The sequence below is a fragment of the Oryctolagus cuniculus genome, chromosome 18 (assembly GCF_051225735.1).
Source record: "Oryctolagus cuniculus isolate XC-2025 breed Fujian yellow rabbit chromosome 18, ASM5122573v1, whole genome shotgun sequence".
Classification (NCBI taxonomy): Eukaryota; Metazoa; Chordata; class Mammalia; order Lagomorpha; family Leporidae; genus Oryctolagus; species Oryctolagus cuniculus.
This window is the reverse complement of record NC_142884.1, coordinates 4,157,905-4,175,243: the sequence shown is the minus strand read 5'-3', so window position 1 is coordinate 4,175,243 and position 17,339 is coordinate 4,157,905. Positions and strand designations below refer to the sequence as shown.

Here is a 17,339-nt window from a genome sequence, read left to right as displayed (position 1 = left end):
CACCAGGGGAGGGCGTGGGATCCGCAGGTCAGAGAGCAGAGCTACAGAATCACGTGGGAGGAGAGGTCTAGAGGTGTAGTGTGTGTCATGGCGACTGTAGTTAATAACGCTCACTGCATGGGCAGCTGAAATTGCTTAAAACTGTGTCAGATGCTCCCAGCACACAATAAGTCTGTGAGGTAATGCACACGTTATCTAGCTTGGGTTAGCTCTTCCACTCTGTGTGTGTGTGTGTGTGTGTGCGTGTTTCATGTTTATATGACAAATAGACACAAATACAACCTTTGGCTTCAAAGTAACTTTCTTCAAAAGGAGAAAGTGTACTGCCCTCACCCCTTCTCTTTCAGGCTCCTGTGACAAGCCCTGCCTGGCCGTGGAACAGGATCTGGGGTGAGGCCAGGACAGAACATTTTCCTGTGATTTCCTCTCCAGCGTCCTCTTGGATAAGTTCCAGTGAGCCCAGAGGGAAATGGCTCCCTGCCACAGCGCTGACACCAGGGGTGCCGGGGAACCTTGGCTCTGGTCCTAGAACCCCCGTATCTCTGTAGTTGCCACCGTGGCAGCCCCCAGGTGTGGCGGCCCCCAGTGGTGCCCTGGAGCTAGTACTCACAGTTAGGTGTCTCTCAGACCCGCTGTGTCCTTGGCAGAGAATCGCGGCTGGCTGTCCAGGGCCCTGTCCACAGCAGGGGTGTGAAGGGGAGCGTGGGAATGCAGTAGAGGGCACCACGACTCGGGCAAGGATGCGACGAGAATGGCTTCTCGCCCCCCCCCACCACATTCAGCTCACATCCTCTGCCCTCCCCCAGTCAGTATCCCTGGGGACAAGGGGTCAGCTGAGCCAGGTGGGCTTGGGCACAGCACAGCAGCCACGAGCGGTGCACACGCTGGAGCATGGTTGAGTTCCCTTCCTCTAATCCCCTGCATGTGGACAGCACGGTGACCTCCCAGGGCCGCCCCCCGAGTGCGCCCCTCGGTCTGATCCCCCTGTTCCCGAGCCGCAGATGCGCTGTGAACCCACGCGGGGTCTCTGCATTCACCTCCTGCAGCAGAGGAATTCACTCCAGGCTGCTGGAGGTCTGGGCTCTGCTAAGTGGAGCTGTGTGGATCTCCCTTGGAGCGCTGACGGGAGTTCGTGTGTGGACCGCGATCCTGCGACCTGACGGTGACCAGTGAGGGCAGCTTCTGGTTGAGACGTTGGGTTGTCTTTAGGTAAGATGACGTCATCAGCAAAGAGAGGTAGTCTTAGGTAAGATGGCGTCATCAGCCAAGAGAGACGACATGGCTTCTTCCTTCCCAATTCGGACGCTTCTGCGGCTTCTTCTCGCCCACCTGCTCTGGCGAGGACTTGCAGGGCCGCGCAGAGCAGCAGTCAGGGTTCACGTTTCCTACAAGGACCCGCACTCTTCGTCTACGGAGACAGCGGCAAAGCAGCGCGCCCTCCCCTCAGTGACGTGTGAGCGCAGCATGTCGGCGTGCGCCTGCGCAGTCACTTGTCGTCGTATGCGCAGTAGCGTGTCATCATGCGCATGCGCAGTCCTGTCTTGTGCATATGTACAGTCACGTGTTGGGCTGTGTCCCCGAGGCCCGTGGTGGTGTGCGCCTGCGCAATCCCTTGTTGACGTGCGCATGCGCAGTCCAGAGTCGGTGTGCGTGTGCGCGAGGCCGCCTCAGGTGAGTCCGTGTCCGCCCACACGGGGAAGCTGAGGCTCAGGGCAGAGGGGTGTGTGAGGGGACGCAGTGAGGGCGCCTCCCCCGGGAGTCAGGGCAGGCGGCAGGGAGGGGGCGGCGCAGGTCCTGGGAGGCCTCAGGGCCCCGCAGCGGGGTGGTCGGGTCAGGGGAAGCTGTGGCTGAGGGGCGTGGGAGCGGCGTCCGCGGCGGAGGGGGCGTCCGGGCCTCCCCCGCCCTGGGTCGGGCCCGGGACCTCCGGGCCGGGCGGGAGCGGGGCTGTGCCCACCTGCGTCCTCCGGAAGTGGCCGGGCTGCGACCCCCCAGGAGGGGCTGAGGGCGGGGACGACCCCGGGGCGCATCAGCCCACCTGAGGGGCGGCTCCGGGAGGCCCGTGTCCTTGGTGCTGGGTCCTGGCCCTGGGAGAGGAGGGCGGAGCCGGCTGACAGGGCGGGGCGGGGCCCCATCCCTGCAGGGCGCCTGTGCCCCCATCCTGGGGACTGAGGGCCTGGCTGGGGTGGGGGCGCTGCCCCTTCCTGTGGGCTGCGGGCGGAACAGCCCTGCGATGCTGGGAGGACCCGGCCTCCGAGCGTCCACACCCGGTGTGTGTCCGTGCCGCGGGCGCTGTGCCGGGGCCGGCGGAGAGGACGCCATGACCCCCGCCCTCGTGGTCCTGCTCTGCCTGGGGAGACTGGAAGACGGGGAGGGGAGACCCTGCTCTGGGAGGGACCCCACCCCGCCCACAGCCAGGCCCTGCTCGCTGGAGACCCCAGGCTCAGGAGTCCCGGGGAGGAGAGGACGGGCGCAGAGGCGGGGCAACCCTCTCACGGGGAGCTCTCCTCCAGGGCTGTGCGGGCCCAGGACCCGAGTGCAGGCAGGTGAGCGTGCCCCCACTGTGCCGGGTCCCCCACCCCCACCCCATGGGACAAGGGCCACCCCGGGCAGCTGGGGTGGGGACAGCAGCTCTGTCTGGTGAGGAGGGCGTCTGGGAGGGTCCTGGCCTGCGAGGGGACGTGGTCCTGGGACCCAGCCTCTGGTTGCCTTCCAGGGACCCTCCCCAGACCCATCCTCTGGGCTGAGCCAGGCTCTGTGATCGCCCTGGGCAGGCCTGGGGCCCTGTGGTGTTGGGGACCCTGGAGGCCCAGGAGTGCCGTCTGTATAGAGAGGGAATCCCAGAGCCCTGGGACAGAGCGATGCCCCTGGAGCCCGGAAACAAGGCCACGTTCCCCACCCTCTCATGGCTGAGGTGTACACGGGGCGCTACCGCTGTGTCTGCCTCAGCGCTGCTGGCTGCTCAGAGCCCAGTGCCGCCCTGGAGCTGGGGTGACAGTGAGGAAGCCACACCTGAGCAGGAGCTGGGTAGGTCACGGGGACGCTGAGAGGAGGCGTAGATGGGAATTGGGTGCGGGGCCTGGGCTCCTGGGCCAGACACCCAGAGTGAGGGTGGTGGGACTGCAGGGCAGGAGGGAGAAGGGTGTGGGCGGAGCCAGGGTGCAGCCCTGCCCCTCTTCCCTCCTGACCCAGCAGTGCCCTGGTTGATCCCTGCAGAGGCCCTGACAGGGTCACACAGGGACTCGGGGTCTGCCCAGCGCCCTGGCCAGCTGCTCCAGGCCGGGCTCCCACAGCGGGGGAGCAATGCAGCACTAGACAGGACCCCACCCAGGACGGGTTTCACTCACACCCCGGGGGCTCGGTGGGCTTCTAGAGCAGGACAGATTCTGCTCGGGCTCAGTGGACCCTGGCCCTGCCCAGGGAGGGCCCCAGACCTGCTGCTGTAGGGAGAAGTTCGCCGGGCTGTGGGTCCCTGTGGCCCCGCCCCTGCGGAGCTCCCCTGGCGGCCTCCATGCTGGAGGCACACGTGAAGCCCAGGAGGGGCCATGCACCTGCTCGCCTGGGTCGCCGGGCCTCTGCCTGCAGGTGTGGGTCCACTCTCTCCAGCCCGCGTGTTCCTTGCACCCCTGTGCGTGGGGGGCCCTGCTTCTGACTTTCCCAGCAGTCGTTTCACGGGCAGAGGTCACCGGGGGCAAGGGGTGTGTGGCGTCAGCGTGGGAAATCCTCTCCCGTATCTGGGGTGGGTGTAGTTTATGCATGACTACATGGAAGCCTGGCGCCGTCTTCTGTCCCGTGTGCTTGGGATCCAGGCTGTCACGAGCCGCGGGGCGTGGTGGTGTTCGCATGTGTGACGTGTGTCCGTGCACCACCATCGCAGCATCGTCATGGCCCCAACCCCTGGCCGGGCTGGTCCTCTGTCCCTGTGTGTCTAAGTCAGAGCTCCGCTCCCAGGAGGGCGTGGGTCTGGCTGTCAGGATCGAACCTGGTGCCGAGTTTCTAACGTGGTCTCCCTCTGATGGCTGGTGTGTGTGTGTGTGTGCGTGTGTGCGCATGCACGCACTCTGCCTCTGATAAATAAATCTTTCAGATAGAGAGGAGAGACACAGAGAGAGGTCCTCCATTTGCTGTTTCACCTCCCAAATGGCAACAACGACCAGGTCTGGGCGTGTTTGGAGCCAGGAGCTTCTTCCAGGTCTCCCACATGGGTGCAGGGCCCAAGCACTTGGGTCATCCTCACTGCTTTCCCAGGTGCAACAGTAGGGAGCTAGAACGGAAGTGGAGCAGTCAGGACATGAACTGGCACCCATATGGGATGCCGGGCTGCAGGCGGCAGCGTAATCGGCTACGCCACAGCGCCGGTCCCACACACACAGTTTTGTGCATCACAGGCAGCAGCCGGCTGAGGGGCACCGTGAGCGCAACTCACCTGTGTGTGCTGCCTGTGTTTCTAACACAGCTGTGCGCCAGCCAGAGACAAAGGGAGGCGGAGCAGCAGGTGCACTGGCTGAGGTGCAGGGAGGGTGGCAGCCCCGACGTGTCCCCTCTAGCTCCTGACACTCGGGAGCCCCGACGCCAACCCTTCCCCCAGCCGTGGGCCCGGAGCCCAGCGCTGAGTCCTGGTCAGGGCTCACTCGGCAGGGCAGGGGCTGAGCTGTGTCCCAGGCTGAGCAGGCAGTGCCCACGGCTCCACCCTCACTGGCCTGGGCCATCTTCTCTCTCAGCCTGAGACCCGGGGTCCCAGCTCAACTCTGGTCCTGAGGCAGACCCGGGTCTGAGTTCCCGGGGCACAGGGCGGCTGACAGTGACCCAGAGGCCAGTTCATCCGGAGCCCGCTGAGCAGGGTCTGAGACAGGGAGGGGACTGAGCACTGAGGGGCAGAAATGACCGGGAGGTGGCGATGGAGGGAGGAGGAGGTGCTGAGGAGGTCAGAGGGAGGAGGCTGGGAGAAACAAAACCACACGCCCAGACCATGGGAACTCCCTCTGAGTCAGTGGCTGTCACAGAAGCCCTGCCCAGGGTCCCCTCCTCGGGGTCCCGTGATGCCTGCGTGGAAGCAGGGCAGGCAGGGGCCCCTCACTCATCACCTGCGAACCCCGTGAACCCCGCCAGACAGCTCCACCCCAGTCCCCGTGCACCTGCTCACTCCCTGTGAATACTTTATTTCATCACACCCCACCCCCGTCGTATCCACCCCCCCCTTCCCGGATCTGAATCTCACCGCTGGTCTGCACCTTCCTCCAACCAAACACCAGTGTCTCTGCCCCTCGTTGCTGGTGATGCAGCCCCCACACACGTGTCCCTGCCCCCATAGCAAACCCAACCACAGCCACGTCCAGGGCCCATGTGAACACTGGGGGTGTTGGCGGCCCCCTCTTGGGCGGCTCCGTGCGGGGCGGGCAGCGGGGTCACCAGACTGGACTCACGGCTTCTTCCTCCATTATGCACAGAAGGATGCACGTGGAGGCCTCGAGGGGTGCAGGAACGCAGGGTTCGTGAGTGCACCCCAGGATCAGGCCAGCTGGAGCGAGAGAAAGAGGTGAGTACAGGGGCACAACACACACGCCATAGAGAAAACCCTCCATGGGGGCCTCAGCGATCCAGGTCATCCAGGGGAGGGGAGCACGCAACCTACAGGCCACGGGAGACCAGGAAGTCCCGTGGTCAGGCCCTGCCACGGCAGCCACAGGCGACTCAAACTCAGGGAATTCTTTAAGCTGATGATCAGGACGGGCCCGGAATGATGCTGCCAACATCCAAACGGCCCTTGGGAGAAACAACGTCCCCAGCCCCATCCTCCTCCCCACGCCTCATCTGCCAGCCAGAGGCAAAGTGCTCATTCTGGGGTGTGGCTTGATTGAATATTCAAAGTGGGTGGAGTTTGGGGTGGGGCTTGAGCACCACTCATTTCCAGGCTCTGTTTTGGAAAAAGGGGAAGTGTCAGGGAGTGGAGGTGCATGATGGGAGTGGGAGGACCCCTCACGGAAATTTCGTGGGATGACCCCATGGTCGTCCCGGGGGTGTCTTTAGGCGGCCCTCTTGGGTGTTTCCAGCTGGCGCAGGTATGCATGTACAACATGGTGGAATTTGTGGTTTCCTCATGGGAAGGCAGGGCCTGGTGGCTCTGGAGCTGTTTGTGCAGGCTTAGCCCAAGTGGCCAGGCGGCAGCCAATGGCTTGGAGCTGACCAGCAGCAGTTGGGTTGGGGCTCTGGGACCCTGCTGCTTCCCCCAGCCGCCCACCCTCCTCCCACCTCAAGCTGACTGTGTCCCTGCCCGCCCACTGCCCACTGCCTGCTCCTGTCTCAGCGCCCCTGAGAGCCTGAGATGCCTGCCAGGCGGGGACACTGGGGCTCCGAGCAGCTCATCCCTGGATGCGGCTGGGCTTGTACGGCCCATCCCCCCCCAGGAAGCCCCTCCCCCACACTCACCTGTTCTTGTGGATCCAGGCCCCTCTTTCTCCGACACAGCAACCTACAAAACCGTAGGAGGGTTCTCCACCATCTGAATCTTTTTTGTTACAGATGAGTTTGGAAGGCAGAGTTAGAGAGAGGCAGAGAGGGAGGTCTTCCATCCGCTGGTTCACCCCCTAAATGGCTGCAACGGCCGGAGCTGGGCCAATCCAAAGCCAGGAGCCTGGAGCCGCTTTTGGGGCAGGGCCCAAGCACTGGGGTCACCTTCCACTGCTTCCCCGGCCATGGCAGGGGGCGGGGTCGGAAGAGCAGCTCTGGACCAGGAAGCTGTGCCCATATGGGATGCCAGCGCACTACGCCACAGCGCCAGCCCCCACCACCCGAGTATTTGTCACAGCTCCCTGCAGGAGTCTTGGGCCCGGGAATTCCAGGAAGGATCCTGTCAGTTTCAGCCATGAAATGTCACACCTGGCACACGGCTACACGTGCAGGCGCCCTGTGCCCGCTGGGGACGTGGTGCCCGGAAACGGCAGGAAGGAAGTTGGCCCTTGCGAAACATCTGGCGGGAAATGTGCCTGGGGCTTGGTTCCTGCATGCTGTGTGCACAGCAACTGAAGGCGGAGACAAGACACCCCGGGGCAGGAGTCAGCCCACTAGGGAGGCCCCGTGTCCTTGGTGCTGGGTCCTGGCCCTGGGAGAGGAGGGCGGAGCCAGCTGACAGGGCGGGGGCGGGGCCCCATCCCTGCAGGGAGCCTGTGCCCTCCCCATCCTGGGGACTGAGGGCCTGGCTGGGGGTGAGGTGCGGTTCCCCTTCCTGTGGGGCTGCGGGTGGAACAGCCCTGCGATGCTGGGAAGACCCGGCCTCCGAGCTTCCACACCTGGTGTGTGCCCGTGCCGTGGGCGCTGTGCCGGGGCTGGTCAGGAGACGCCATGAACCCGTCCTTCATGGTCCTGCTCTGCCTGGGTGAGACTGGAAGACAGGGTGAGGAGACCCTGCTCTGGGAGGGACCCCGCCCCTGCCCAGTGCCAGGCCCTGCTCCCTGGAGACCCCAAGCTCAGGAGCCCCGGGGAGGAGAGGACGGGCACAGGGGCAAACCTCTCACGGGGAGCTCTCCTCCAGGGCTGTGTGCAGGCCCCAGGACCCGAGTGCAGGCAGGTGAGCGTGCCCCCACTGTGCCGGTCCCCTCCCCCCCCATGGGACAAGGGCCACCCCAGGCAGCCTGGGTGGGGACAGCAGCCCTGTCTGGTGTGGAGGGCGTCTGGGAGGGTCCTGGCCTACGAGGGGACGTGGTCCTGGGACCCAGCCTCTGGTTTCCTTCCAGGGACCCTCCCCAGACCCATCCTCTGGGCTGAGCCAGGCTCTGTGATCGCCCTGGGCAGGCCTGGGACCCTGTGGTGTCAGGGGACCCTGGAGGCCCAGGAGTGCCGTCTGTATAGAGAGGGAATCCCAGAGCCCTGGGACAGAGTGATGCCCCTGGAGCGCAGAAACAAGGTCAAGTTCTCCATCATCTCATGGCTGAGGTGTACACGGGGCGCTACAGCTGTGTCTGCCTCAGCACTGCTGGCTGGTCAGAGCCCAGTGATGCCCTGGAGCTGCGGGTGTCAGGTGAGGGTCACCCAGGGTCCCTGCCCCACAGGCTGTGCCCTCAGGGAGGGGTCTGCTCCCAGGGGCCCCCCTTCATAGCGCAGCCCTGGGGGTACCGTGGAGGGTGAGCCCTGCTTCACATACTGCTCCTCCTCTCCCAGGAGCCTACAGCAAGCCCAGCCTCTCGGCCCTGCCCAGCCCCGTGGTGACCTCAGGGGCCAATGTGACCCTCCAGTGCCGCTCCCAGCTGGGATTCCACAGGTTCATTCTGACAGAGGAGGGGGTGCCCTGGGCTGCCAGGACCCGGAGCTCAGAGCCACACCCTAGTGCGCAGTCCCAGGCCCTGTTCCCTGTGGGCCCTGTGACTCCTGGCCGCAGGTGGGCGTTCCAATGCTATGGCTCCTACAGGGAGAATCCTTCTGTGTGGTCAGAGCCCAGTGACGCCCTGGAGCTGGGGGTGACAGGTGAGGAAGCCACAGCCTGAGAAGGAGCTCGGTAGGTCACGGAGACACTGAGAGGAGGCGTAGATGGGAACTGGGCAAGGGGCCTGGGGCTCCTGGGCCAGACACCCAGAGTGAGGGCGGTGGGACTGCAGGGCAGGAGGGATAGGGTGTGGGCGGAGCCATTGTGCAGCCCCACCCCTCTTCCCTCCTGACCCAGCAGGACCCTCAGTGGTCCCTGCAGAGGGCCTGATGGGTTCTGCCCAGCGCCCTGGCCGGCAGCCCCAGGCCGGGCTCCCACAGCGGGCGAGCATTGCAGAACTGGACAGGACCCACCCAGCACGGGCCTCACACCCCGGGGTGTCTATTAGAGTAGGACAGAGACTATCGAGCCCAGTGGGGCCTGGTCATGGCCCAGGGTGGGCCCGGGACCTGCTCCTGTAGGGAGAGGCTCGCCAGGCTTGGCTGCCACATGTCTCGGCCCCTACGGAGTTCCCTGGCGGCTCCAGAACACAGACAGAGTGATGTGTGGGCGACTTACACGAGGACCACGCTGAACTGCGTCGCGAGACGAGAGGCTGGGAAGCACAGAGTGCGGAGCAGGCCGGGGTCTCCTCCTCCTCACTGTCCTGTACCTGTTCTCAGGAGGACCAGAGCCCAGCAGCCCCTCGCACCTCCAGCCAGGCTCCCCCGCTGGTGAGTGAGCTACAGGCCTGACCCAGGGCTCAGGCTACTGAGGGGAGTAGGGGGTCCTGGTTCACTGGGGCTGGCCGGCCTGATGACCCCTCCATGCACACCCCCAGCCCCAGCGCCCCAGGACCACACCCTGGAGAACCTCATCCGCATGGGCGTGGCGGGCTTGGTCCTGCTGGGCCTCGGGCTTCTGCTGGCAGAGGCTTGGTACAGCCAGAGAAGGACCCGGACTGCAGGCCAGCGGTGACCTGGAGAGAGGACAGAGCTGGGTCAGAGAGGCCAAGCCCTGGTGCGGGGGAGGGGGGATCCGGGCATGCATGTTGAGAAGCTGTGGGAAGTGGGAAGAGCTCACCTGGGGTTGTGGGAATCCTGCTCAGGGGCAGGGACCCTGGTGGGCTGCTGGCAGTGCTGCTCCCCTGGGCTCCCATGCGCATTCTGGGAAGGGGCTCTGGCCTCCCGCAGCCCTGCCCACCGCCCTGCAGGCTCCCGTGCGGTTCCGTCCTGTTCCTCTCCAGGGACCGCACACAGCTCAGTGGCCCTGAGTGTCCACAGGAGCCCGGGCTCTGCCGCCCACGGAGAGGGTAACGCCAGGATTTGCTCCCCTTGACCTTCAGCAAGTGGGCCAGGATGTGGTGGGACACCTGTCACTCAAGATGGGTTTAAAATTCTGCTCACCAAAAGGAGGCCATGACAGGTGGGGCCAGATGTGGGAGGTCAGAATCAATAGATCTGGGCTGGTGCTGTGGCTTAATGGATAAAAGCTGCTGCCTGCGGTTCCGGCATCCCCTGTGGGCACCGGTTCAATTCCTGGCTGCCCCACGTCCAATCCAGCTCTCTGCTGTGGCCTGGGAAAGCAGTAGAAGATGGCCCAAGTGTTTGGGCCCCTGCATCCATCTGGGAGACCCAGAAGAAGCTCCTGGCCCCTGGCTCTTGGCTCCTGGCTCCTGGCTCCTGGCTCCTGGCTCCTGGCTCCTGGCTCCTGGCTCCTGGCTGGAGATCAGACAAGCTCCAGCTGTGAGGACCCATTGGGATTAAACCAGCAGATGGATACCTCTCTCTCTCCTTCTCTCTGTAACTCTGATTTTTAAATAAATATTTTTAAAAATGTGTGGCTTATCAAACTCTAAGGTAAAATCCCAGATGACCGTGGGAATCCACCCTCTGAGAGGACCACACAGAAGTGAAAGAAAGTGTGTGCAGGGTTTCTTCAGGCACGGGAAGTTCAAGGTCATCTGGATTTCTCAATGCACAACTAACATAAACCCCACAACACGGTGGTTCTGGCGGACGGCAGCACCCGGTGTTCTGGAAGAGTGCGGATGCCTGCCCGGCTTCCTCTGGTGGCTGGTTACTCTGCTTGTCCGTGTGGTGCAAGTCTGCGTTTCCCACAGAGTTCAGGGAGGTGGGATTGAGAGAGCGCTGTGGATTCTGCACCAGTGTTTCCAGTTATGGGCTGGGACCCCACCCCACCACAGCGTAGCTTAGGGAGTAAAGCCAACACCTGCAGCGCCCGCATCCCATATGACCTCCAGTTTGAATCTCAGTTGCCCCACTTCTGATCCAGCTCCCTGCTAATGCCCTGGGAAAGCAGCAGAGGATGGCCCAAATGCTTGGGGCCCTGCACCCACGTGGGAGACCCAAAAGAAGCTCCTGGCTTCAGCCTGGCCCAGCCGTCTGGGGAGTGAGCCAGAAGGTGGCAAATCTCTGTTGCTGTCTCTCCTCTCTATGTCTCTACCTCTCGAATAAATAAATCAGAGTTTATAAAAAATTTTAAACACGCCTAGAAGGAAATACCTGGGTAAATATGACCTCAGACTTCATCACAGCGTCTTAGCTGTGATTCTGAAAGTACGAGGAACAAACAGGAAAATGGCTGCATTGATCATCCTCAAAACTTCAGAACTCTTGTGCACCGTGGAGAGCTATGAAGTGAGCAGAAAGACAACGCACACATTGTATGAAGATCTGGAAGCCACAGTAGGAAAAGCAAGGGTGCAACTCACTCAGCGCAAGGGAAGGGAAGTGCAAATAATGCCAGAGAGAGGCACCCCCCATGCCACTTCACTGGTCACTTCTCAAAGACACAGTAGACAGAGTGTGGTCAGGGTGTGGGGAAATCGCAGCCCTGAGACGCGGCTGGAATGTGCAGGGTTCAGCCACTGCGGCAAGAGGCTCATAGTTCCTCAAAGCACCAGACCCAGCCTTAGCACAGCACAGAGCAACCCACCCCCTGCACGGAGTCAGGCGCTCCCGTTGACCCACATCCTGGCAAGGGTCAGGTTCAGGTGCAGCGCTCACCAGTGTGCTGAGTGCAGGCTCTGTGGAGCGTTCTCACCACCTAGGGCCTGGGGGAGGCCCTGACAACCACCCAGGGACTGTGCACACAGGCATCCATCCAAGCACGGCCGGCCAGGGACAGGAGCCGGATGTGCACCGGGGATGCGGGGCTCAGGGAGGTGGGTCCCTGGCTCCGTGGGAACTCTGCTGAGCCCCAGGAAGCCATAGAGTGAGGATGCGTGGGGCTTGGGGGCACAGCCACACACAATGGGCCTCGCATAGCACCCTTCCCAGAAACACCCAGGGCTGGAAGCCCACAGAGCCCTGGGGCTGTGCAGGGCTGTGGAGGCCAGAGGGGGTCGTTGCATTTCTGTGGCTCTGCTGTGAACCCCACTGCATGCACGCTTTGCCAGCTCCTGTTTCTGGGAGGGGGACTTCCTCTCAACCAGACGCAGGGCTAAGGAAAGGACAGATGCCTGTCAGTGCCGAGCCACCCGAGGCTGTGACGAGCCACCGTGCATTCTCTCATGGGGCCCCCACCCCAGAGCAGGCAGCTGAGAGCTCCACCCCCAAACACGGCTGAAGATGGGGTCTTCCATTTTGCCTGGGACCCGGGACCGCTTCTGATTCACCTCTGGGGTCAGCAGGCGCTCCTAGGGACTTCTGAGGAGCGGTGCCTACCAGAACGGTGCTGTCCCCACGTCTGAATCTGGAAGGGACACTGCAGGACCCTGAGACCGGAGTGCTGCAGCCACGGCCACCCAAGGAGGGGAGGTCTCGGGCATCCCCCCACCACAGAGACACTGGGGGACGACGTCACCTGTTCAGGTTGCTCAGGAAGCGACACCCCCATGTCATCTGGGAGCATGGAGCCCAGGTGCTCAGATCAGGGGAGGAGAGGCCGTGGGGGGCTCAGGACACAGGTGCTGGGAATCCCCAGCCGAACATGGAGTGTGGTTCCACACGAGCCCAGTCCCCTGCTCCAAGTCCCCCTCAATCAGAGAAACCCAGCACAGGGTGTGGGGCATGGGTCACCAGCTGGCCCGGGGCCAGGGTATCCCATGCTCTCAGTACCCAGAGGAGCTCGGGGCCTGTGCTCCAAGACACCCTCCCCTCCTCAAGCCCCTAGCAGGGACCCAAGTCCGCCAGCCCCCAGCAGGACCCCACCCCAGGCCCGTGTCCCCTGTTGTGGGCCCTCCTGCACCTGCCACAGCCACAGCTGGGCTGCAGCTCAGCCACACCTCTGTAGGGTCTGCCTTCTTCATCTGCTCTCATCAGCTCTGAGAGGCCTGGAAGATTCTGTCACCCTCCCCACAGGCTCCAGCCCTCCCCACTCCCCTCCCCTCCCCTCCCCCGCCCCAGCCCCCACAACTGCACTCAGCAGCTCAGGAAAGGGAAGTGCGTGTCTCGGCCACCCGGCCTGTGCAGGGAGAACCAGAACCCTAACTGGGCAGAGAGTGGACTCCTGGGGCGGGGGCTGGAGTGGGGGAGGGAGGCAGGGCAGGCACAGTACAGGGGGCAGCGGAGGCGGAGGCCTGGTCCTAGCTGTCCCTAGTGCCCGCTGCTTCCTGGGCCCCATCCTCAGGGACAGCAGGGGAGGTCGGGGAGGGGCTGCTCCCTTCCTGTGAGGCTGCAGATGAGGAACCCGTGACGTCTCCCCGCTCATCTCCAGCCGGACTCTGGGCCTGCGCCCCTCAAAGCTGCTCTGCTCCACAGGGACCATGGGTGGCGGTCCCAGACCCCAGCCCTCACTGCCCTCCTCTGCCTGGGTGAGCTGGGGACACGGGGACAATGGGACCCCTACAGGTGCGGGAGGGGACAGCGCCCTGCCCCAGCTGGGACCCCAGGGCTCAGAGGACCAGGGCAGGCCTGGGCGTCTCTGCAGGGGTGGGGAGTGGGGAACAGCTCTCATGGGGACCTCTCTTCCAGGGCTGTGCCGGGTGCCAGGGGATGGGGCACAGGCGGGTGAGTCCTCCCCTGACCTGGCTCAGTCCCGGGGGCTCCAGACAGCTCATGTTAAGGAGCCCAGGGTGGCTGGGCTGATGGTGATGGCTGGGAGGGGCTGGGAGTGGAGCTGGGCAGTGGGGTGGGAGAGAGGCTGCACCCGGGGGCTGCAACTTTGATTCCTTGCCAGGGACCCTCTCCAAGCCCTCCATCTGGGCCGACCCAGGCCCCCCGGTCGCCATAGGGAGCCCTGTGACCCTCTGGTGCCAGGGCTCTCTGCAGGCTGAGGTCTATCATATGTATACAGAGAGCGGCCGTCATCCCTGGGAAACGAGGCCCCAGCAGGACTCCAGACACAAGGCCAGCTTCTCCGTGATCACGTCCATGAGCTCCCATGACACAGGGCAGTACTGTTGTGTGTATTGGACCTCGCTCAGCCCCTCCCAGCACAGTGACCCCCTGACCCTGGTGGTGCCCACCAAAGAAGAAACATGGACTTCATGGAGCAGCAGCCCCCCAGACATTGGTTTGCTTCCCCTGCAGGGATGTTCCCGGCGCCCTCCCTGTCAGCCCAGCCAAGCCCCGTGGTGGCGTCAGGAGAGAACGTGTCCCTCTCCTGTGGCTCAGATGAGGCGGGCACTGCCCATCTGCTGAAGGAGGGTGGAGCCAGCCCCCTGCACAGCCAGGAAGCCAGATACTCCCATGGGGCTGGGCTGTGGCAGGCCACCTTCCTCCTGGGCCCCGTGGACAGCACCCAAAGGGGCATCTACAGGTGCTACTGCGCTGACACCAACAAGCCCCATGTGTGGTCACTGCCCAGTGACCCCCTGCAGCTGGAGGTGTCAGGTGAGGGCCCAGCCCTGTCTCATCAGTCCTCATGGTCAGTGCAGGGCTGTCCCCTCAGGAGGACTGGGCTGGGGGAGGGGACCTGGGGGAGGTCACAGGGAGTGAGAAACAGCAGAGGTCTCAGCCCTGGGGCCCGGGTCATCCTGTGTGGCACAGGGTTTGTGTGGGAAGTGGAGTGGATGGAACAGGGGTGCTGGAGTTGGGAAGGGAACTGGGCTGGGTGCACAGGCCTCTCACAAAGCCCACGCTGGGCGAGGGGACTCCCTAGACAAAAAGATGTGCAGTCTGGGCTCAGGCTGCTGCGGGGAGGTGGGGTCCTGTGTTACAGGGTCTGGCCAGCCTAGGTGACCCCTCCGTGCACACCACCAGCCCCAGCACCCCAGGACCACACCCTGGAGAACCTCATCCGCATGGGCATGGCGGGCTTGGTCCTGCTGGGCCTCGGGCTTCTGCTGGCAGAGGCTTGGTACAGCCACAAGAGGACCCGGGCTGCAGGCCGGTGGTGACCTGGAGAGAGGACAGCGCTGGGTCAGAGAGGCCGAGCCCTGGGGGTGGGGCAGGGGGGAGCGTGAGAACAGTGGGGAACCGTCTTCAGGCATTCCATTGGGGGAACTGTCTGGGGGCAGCAGGGGCTCTTCCTCTATTCAGTTATGGACTTCTCCTGCCCTGAGGTGTGAGAGCGCCCCCTGCAGACCAAATGTGGATCCGCACCCATGTGCGCCTAGCACTTAGCTCTTTCTTCATGGAGCCTTTTGCTCTGTTTCTGGTGAATTCAGTTCCCAGTGCGCATGCGTGGGAATCCGAGTTTCAGCCAACAACACGGAGCTTACTCCAAGTAACAGAATAAACGAGCGAAATCGGATTTCAGGGTGGGCAGGGTCAATCCATCTGGGGAGTGATCCAGCAGATGGAAGACTTTCTCTCTCTCTCTCTCTCTCTCTCTCTCTCTCGGTCTGTATCTAGCTCTGTAACTCTTTCAAATAAATAAAATATATGTTTTTAAAAAGTTAACGGTGTACAACATTGGTAATGTACTAAAAGTCAGCAAATAATACACTTTAAAGGGCTGGTTTTATGTTATTTGAATATCAGCACAATAAAGAAGGAAACATGGTTCCCTGGAATTACCATCCAATCCAACAGTTCCTCTCCTGCACATATAACCACAGGGATTGATGCAGGAACCCAAGAAGGTGTTTGCATCCATGGGTTCATAGCAGCCTCATTCACATGAGCCCAAAGATGCCAGCAACCAGAATAAGCAGAACAGATGAGTGCGTCCACAACAGGCGGTGTTTGTAGATACGGCTGATACTCTCCTGTTAGAAAAGAAGGAGGGTCTGGATAATCATGGAGAAATCAGCCAGTGTCACAAAGACACCATGCTCTGCTTCTGCTCTGAGAGGTGCCCGGGGGTGCAGATTCAGAGGGCAGAACGTGGACTTGGGTGTGGGAGGGAGAGTGCAGGTGCCTGCTGAGTGGGTCTAGGGTTTCTGTCTCCATTAATGAAGATGTTTCTGAACAGGTGCTGGTGGGTACACGACACAGTGAATGTGAGAAGTAGCTACAGCATGAATTAAATTTCTGTCAGGTCTGTAATCTGTGCTCTGTGAATTTCAGCTCGACTAAAGAGAAAGACACAGACATCATTTTTACCACCTATTTTTTCCTTTAAATGAACACATAATAATTTGGGAGGTGCAGCATGGTATTGGAGGGTGTGCTGATCACACCAGGGCCTTCCCATCTTGTCATGTCTTGTGTTTGGGCCCCAGCTCCTCTCCTCGAGTTCTTTGTAGAAACACTCAACAGGTTATGTGAGCCATGGGTGCCTCCTGTGCTGTGCAGACAGAGCCGTTCCTCTATCTGACTCCACCTTGGGACCCGGGGACCAAACCTCCCTCATCTCTCCCCCAGACCCTTTTCAGCGATAGTGGTCACCATCCTACTCTGCTACTATAAGACCAACTTTTCCAACTTCTGCGTAGAAGAGAGAACTTACACTGGATTCCTGGGAAGGCGTATTTCACTAAATGAGTGTGGCTGCTGCTGCGGATCTGGGGCACCTGGTTCCCAAGGGAGCATCCCCTTCCTCCCTGGCACTTTCTGCGTGGAAGGAAGTCTACATGCAACGGACACCTGAGAAGTGGAGCGCAACGCACCTGCTCTGGCCGTGCCTCCACTGTAGCTCTAAACCAAGGTCAGCCTTGCCTGCATATCCGAAGGGGGCATCTGGGACCCCTGCTTTCTGGAGGAGCCCGTCTGTGGTTTCTGGAAGAGAAGTGCAGGGTCTCTGAGTTTCCGGAAGAGGGTGTGCAGGGCTTCCAGAAGAGCGCTCTGGATTCCTGGGTCTACGGAAGAGCGGCCTGGGGTCTCCGGACATGAGCCCGAGATTCCCGGGTTCCTGGAAGAGCACATTTGAACACTGTAGGACTCCTTAAGAGGGGGCTGGGGTCTCCGGATCCCCGCCCGAGGTTCCCAGGTGTCCGGAAGAGCCCGTCTGGTATTTCCGGTTCGTCCACCATTAACCTTCTTTCTACCCGGCAGCTCCTCCTTCAGCCCCACCTGGCCCCTCGAACCCTTGGTATCATGCCGCCTCCTGGTTTTAGTTCCCGACGGTGCCAACTCTCTGAGCGCATGGGCAGCTCCTTGGCTCACCTGTCCGCAACAGTGTGGGACAGAGAGGGGATCCTGGGGCCCAGACCCCCACCGCTCCTTTCTCCTAGCCCAGGTCAGGCACAGGGGAGGAGCTACGGGAGAGGAGACCCTTAGACACCTGCCCGCCCGCGTTCCTGTGGTACAGCTCACATCACTGTCATCATCAACCGAGGTGAATGGGGCCCGAAGCAAGGTGTCCCACAGTACAATAAGACTCGGCCATGGAAGAGTGAAACCCGGATGTTTTCAGGAAACCGAGGCACTGCGGACACTGTGGAAGTGAAACAAGCCAGGCACAGGGAAAACCCATGCGGGAAGTCATTCAGGTGTGGGCTGTGAGGGACTTGGGGAGCAGAGTGGTGGTCACCAGGGGAGGGCGTGGGATCCGCAGGTCAGAGAGCAGAGCTACAGAATCACGTGGGAGAAGAAGGTCTAGAGGTGTAGTGTGTGTCATGGCGACTGTAGTTAATAACGCTCATGGCACGGGCAGC

The 17,339-nt window shown here is 62.2% G+C and overlaps 1 protein-coding gene, 1 long non-coding RNA gene and 1 pseudogene across 3 annotated transcripts; all 3 read left to right on the top strand.

The window, feature by feature from the left end:
* Nucleotides 1-7,199: 7,199 nt before the first annotated feature.
* LOC149120716 (leukocyte immunoglobulin-like receptor subfamily A member 5 pseudogene) lies at nt 7,200-9,122 on the top strand (annotated as a pseudogene). The gene is made up of 4 exons (XR_016225224.1): nt 7,200-7,369; nt 7,526-8,011; nt 8,152-8,454; nt 9,076-9,122. The product of XR_016225224.1 is annotated as a leukocyte immunoglobulin-like receptor subfamily A member 5 pseudogene (transcript).
* A 5-nt stretch (nt 9,123-9,127) lies between these two features.
* On the top strand, nt 9,128-10,228 carry LOC149120715 (uncharacterized). The gene is made up of 2 exons (XR_016224994.1): nt 9,128-9,817; nt 9,955-10,228. It is a non-coding gene; the product is annotated as an uncharacterized LOC149120715 (long non-coding RNA).
* A 2,893-nt stretch (nt 10,229-13,121) lies between these two features.
* Nucleotides 13,122-14,819, top strand: LOC149120714 (leukocyte immunoglobulin-like receptor subfamily A member 5). Its single transcript, XM_089320116.1, has 4 exons — nt 13,122-13,206; nt 13,535-13,993; nt 14,217-14,224; nt 14,535-14,819. Exons 1-4 carry the CDS (start codon nt 13,122-13,124, stop codon nt 14,694-14,696), a joined length of 714 nt encoding a protein of 237 aa, XP_089176242.1. The 3' UTR covers nt 14,697-14,819.
* The last annotated feature ends 2,520 nt before the right edge of the window (nt 14,820-17,339 follow it).

Excerpts from the sequence above, each read along its gene's own strand:
- LOC149120714 (XM_089320116.1), top strand. The coding sequence starts at position 13,122 with ATGGGTGGCGGTCCCAGACCCCAGCCCTCACTGCCCTCCTCTGCCTGG. Across the intron at positions 13,207-13,534 it reads GGACAATGGGACCCCTACAG|GGACCCTCTCCAAGCCCTCC; the intron begins GTGCGGGAGGGG and ends ATTCCTTGCCAG.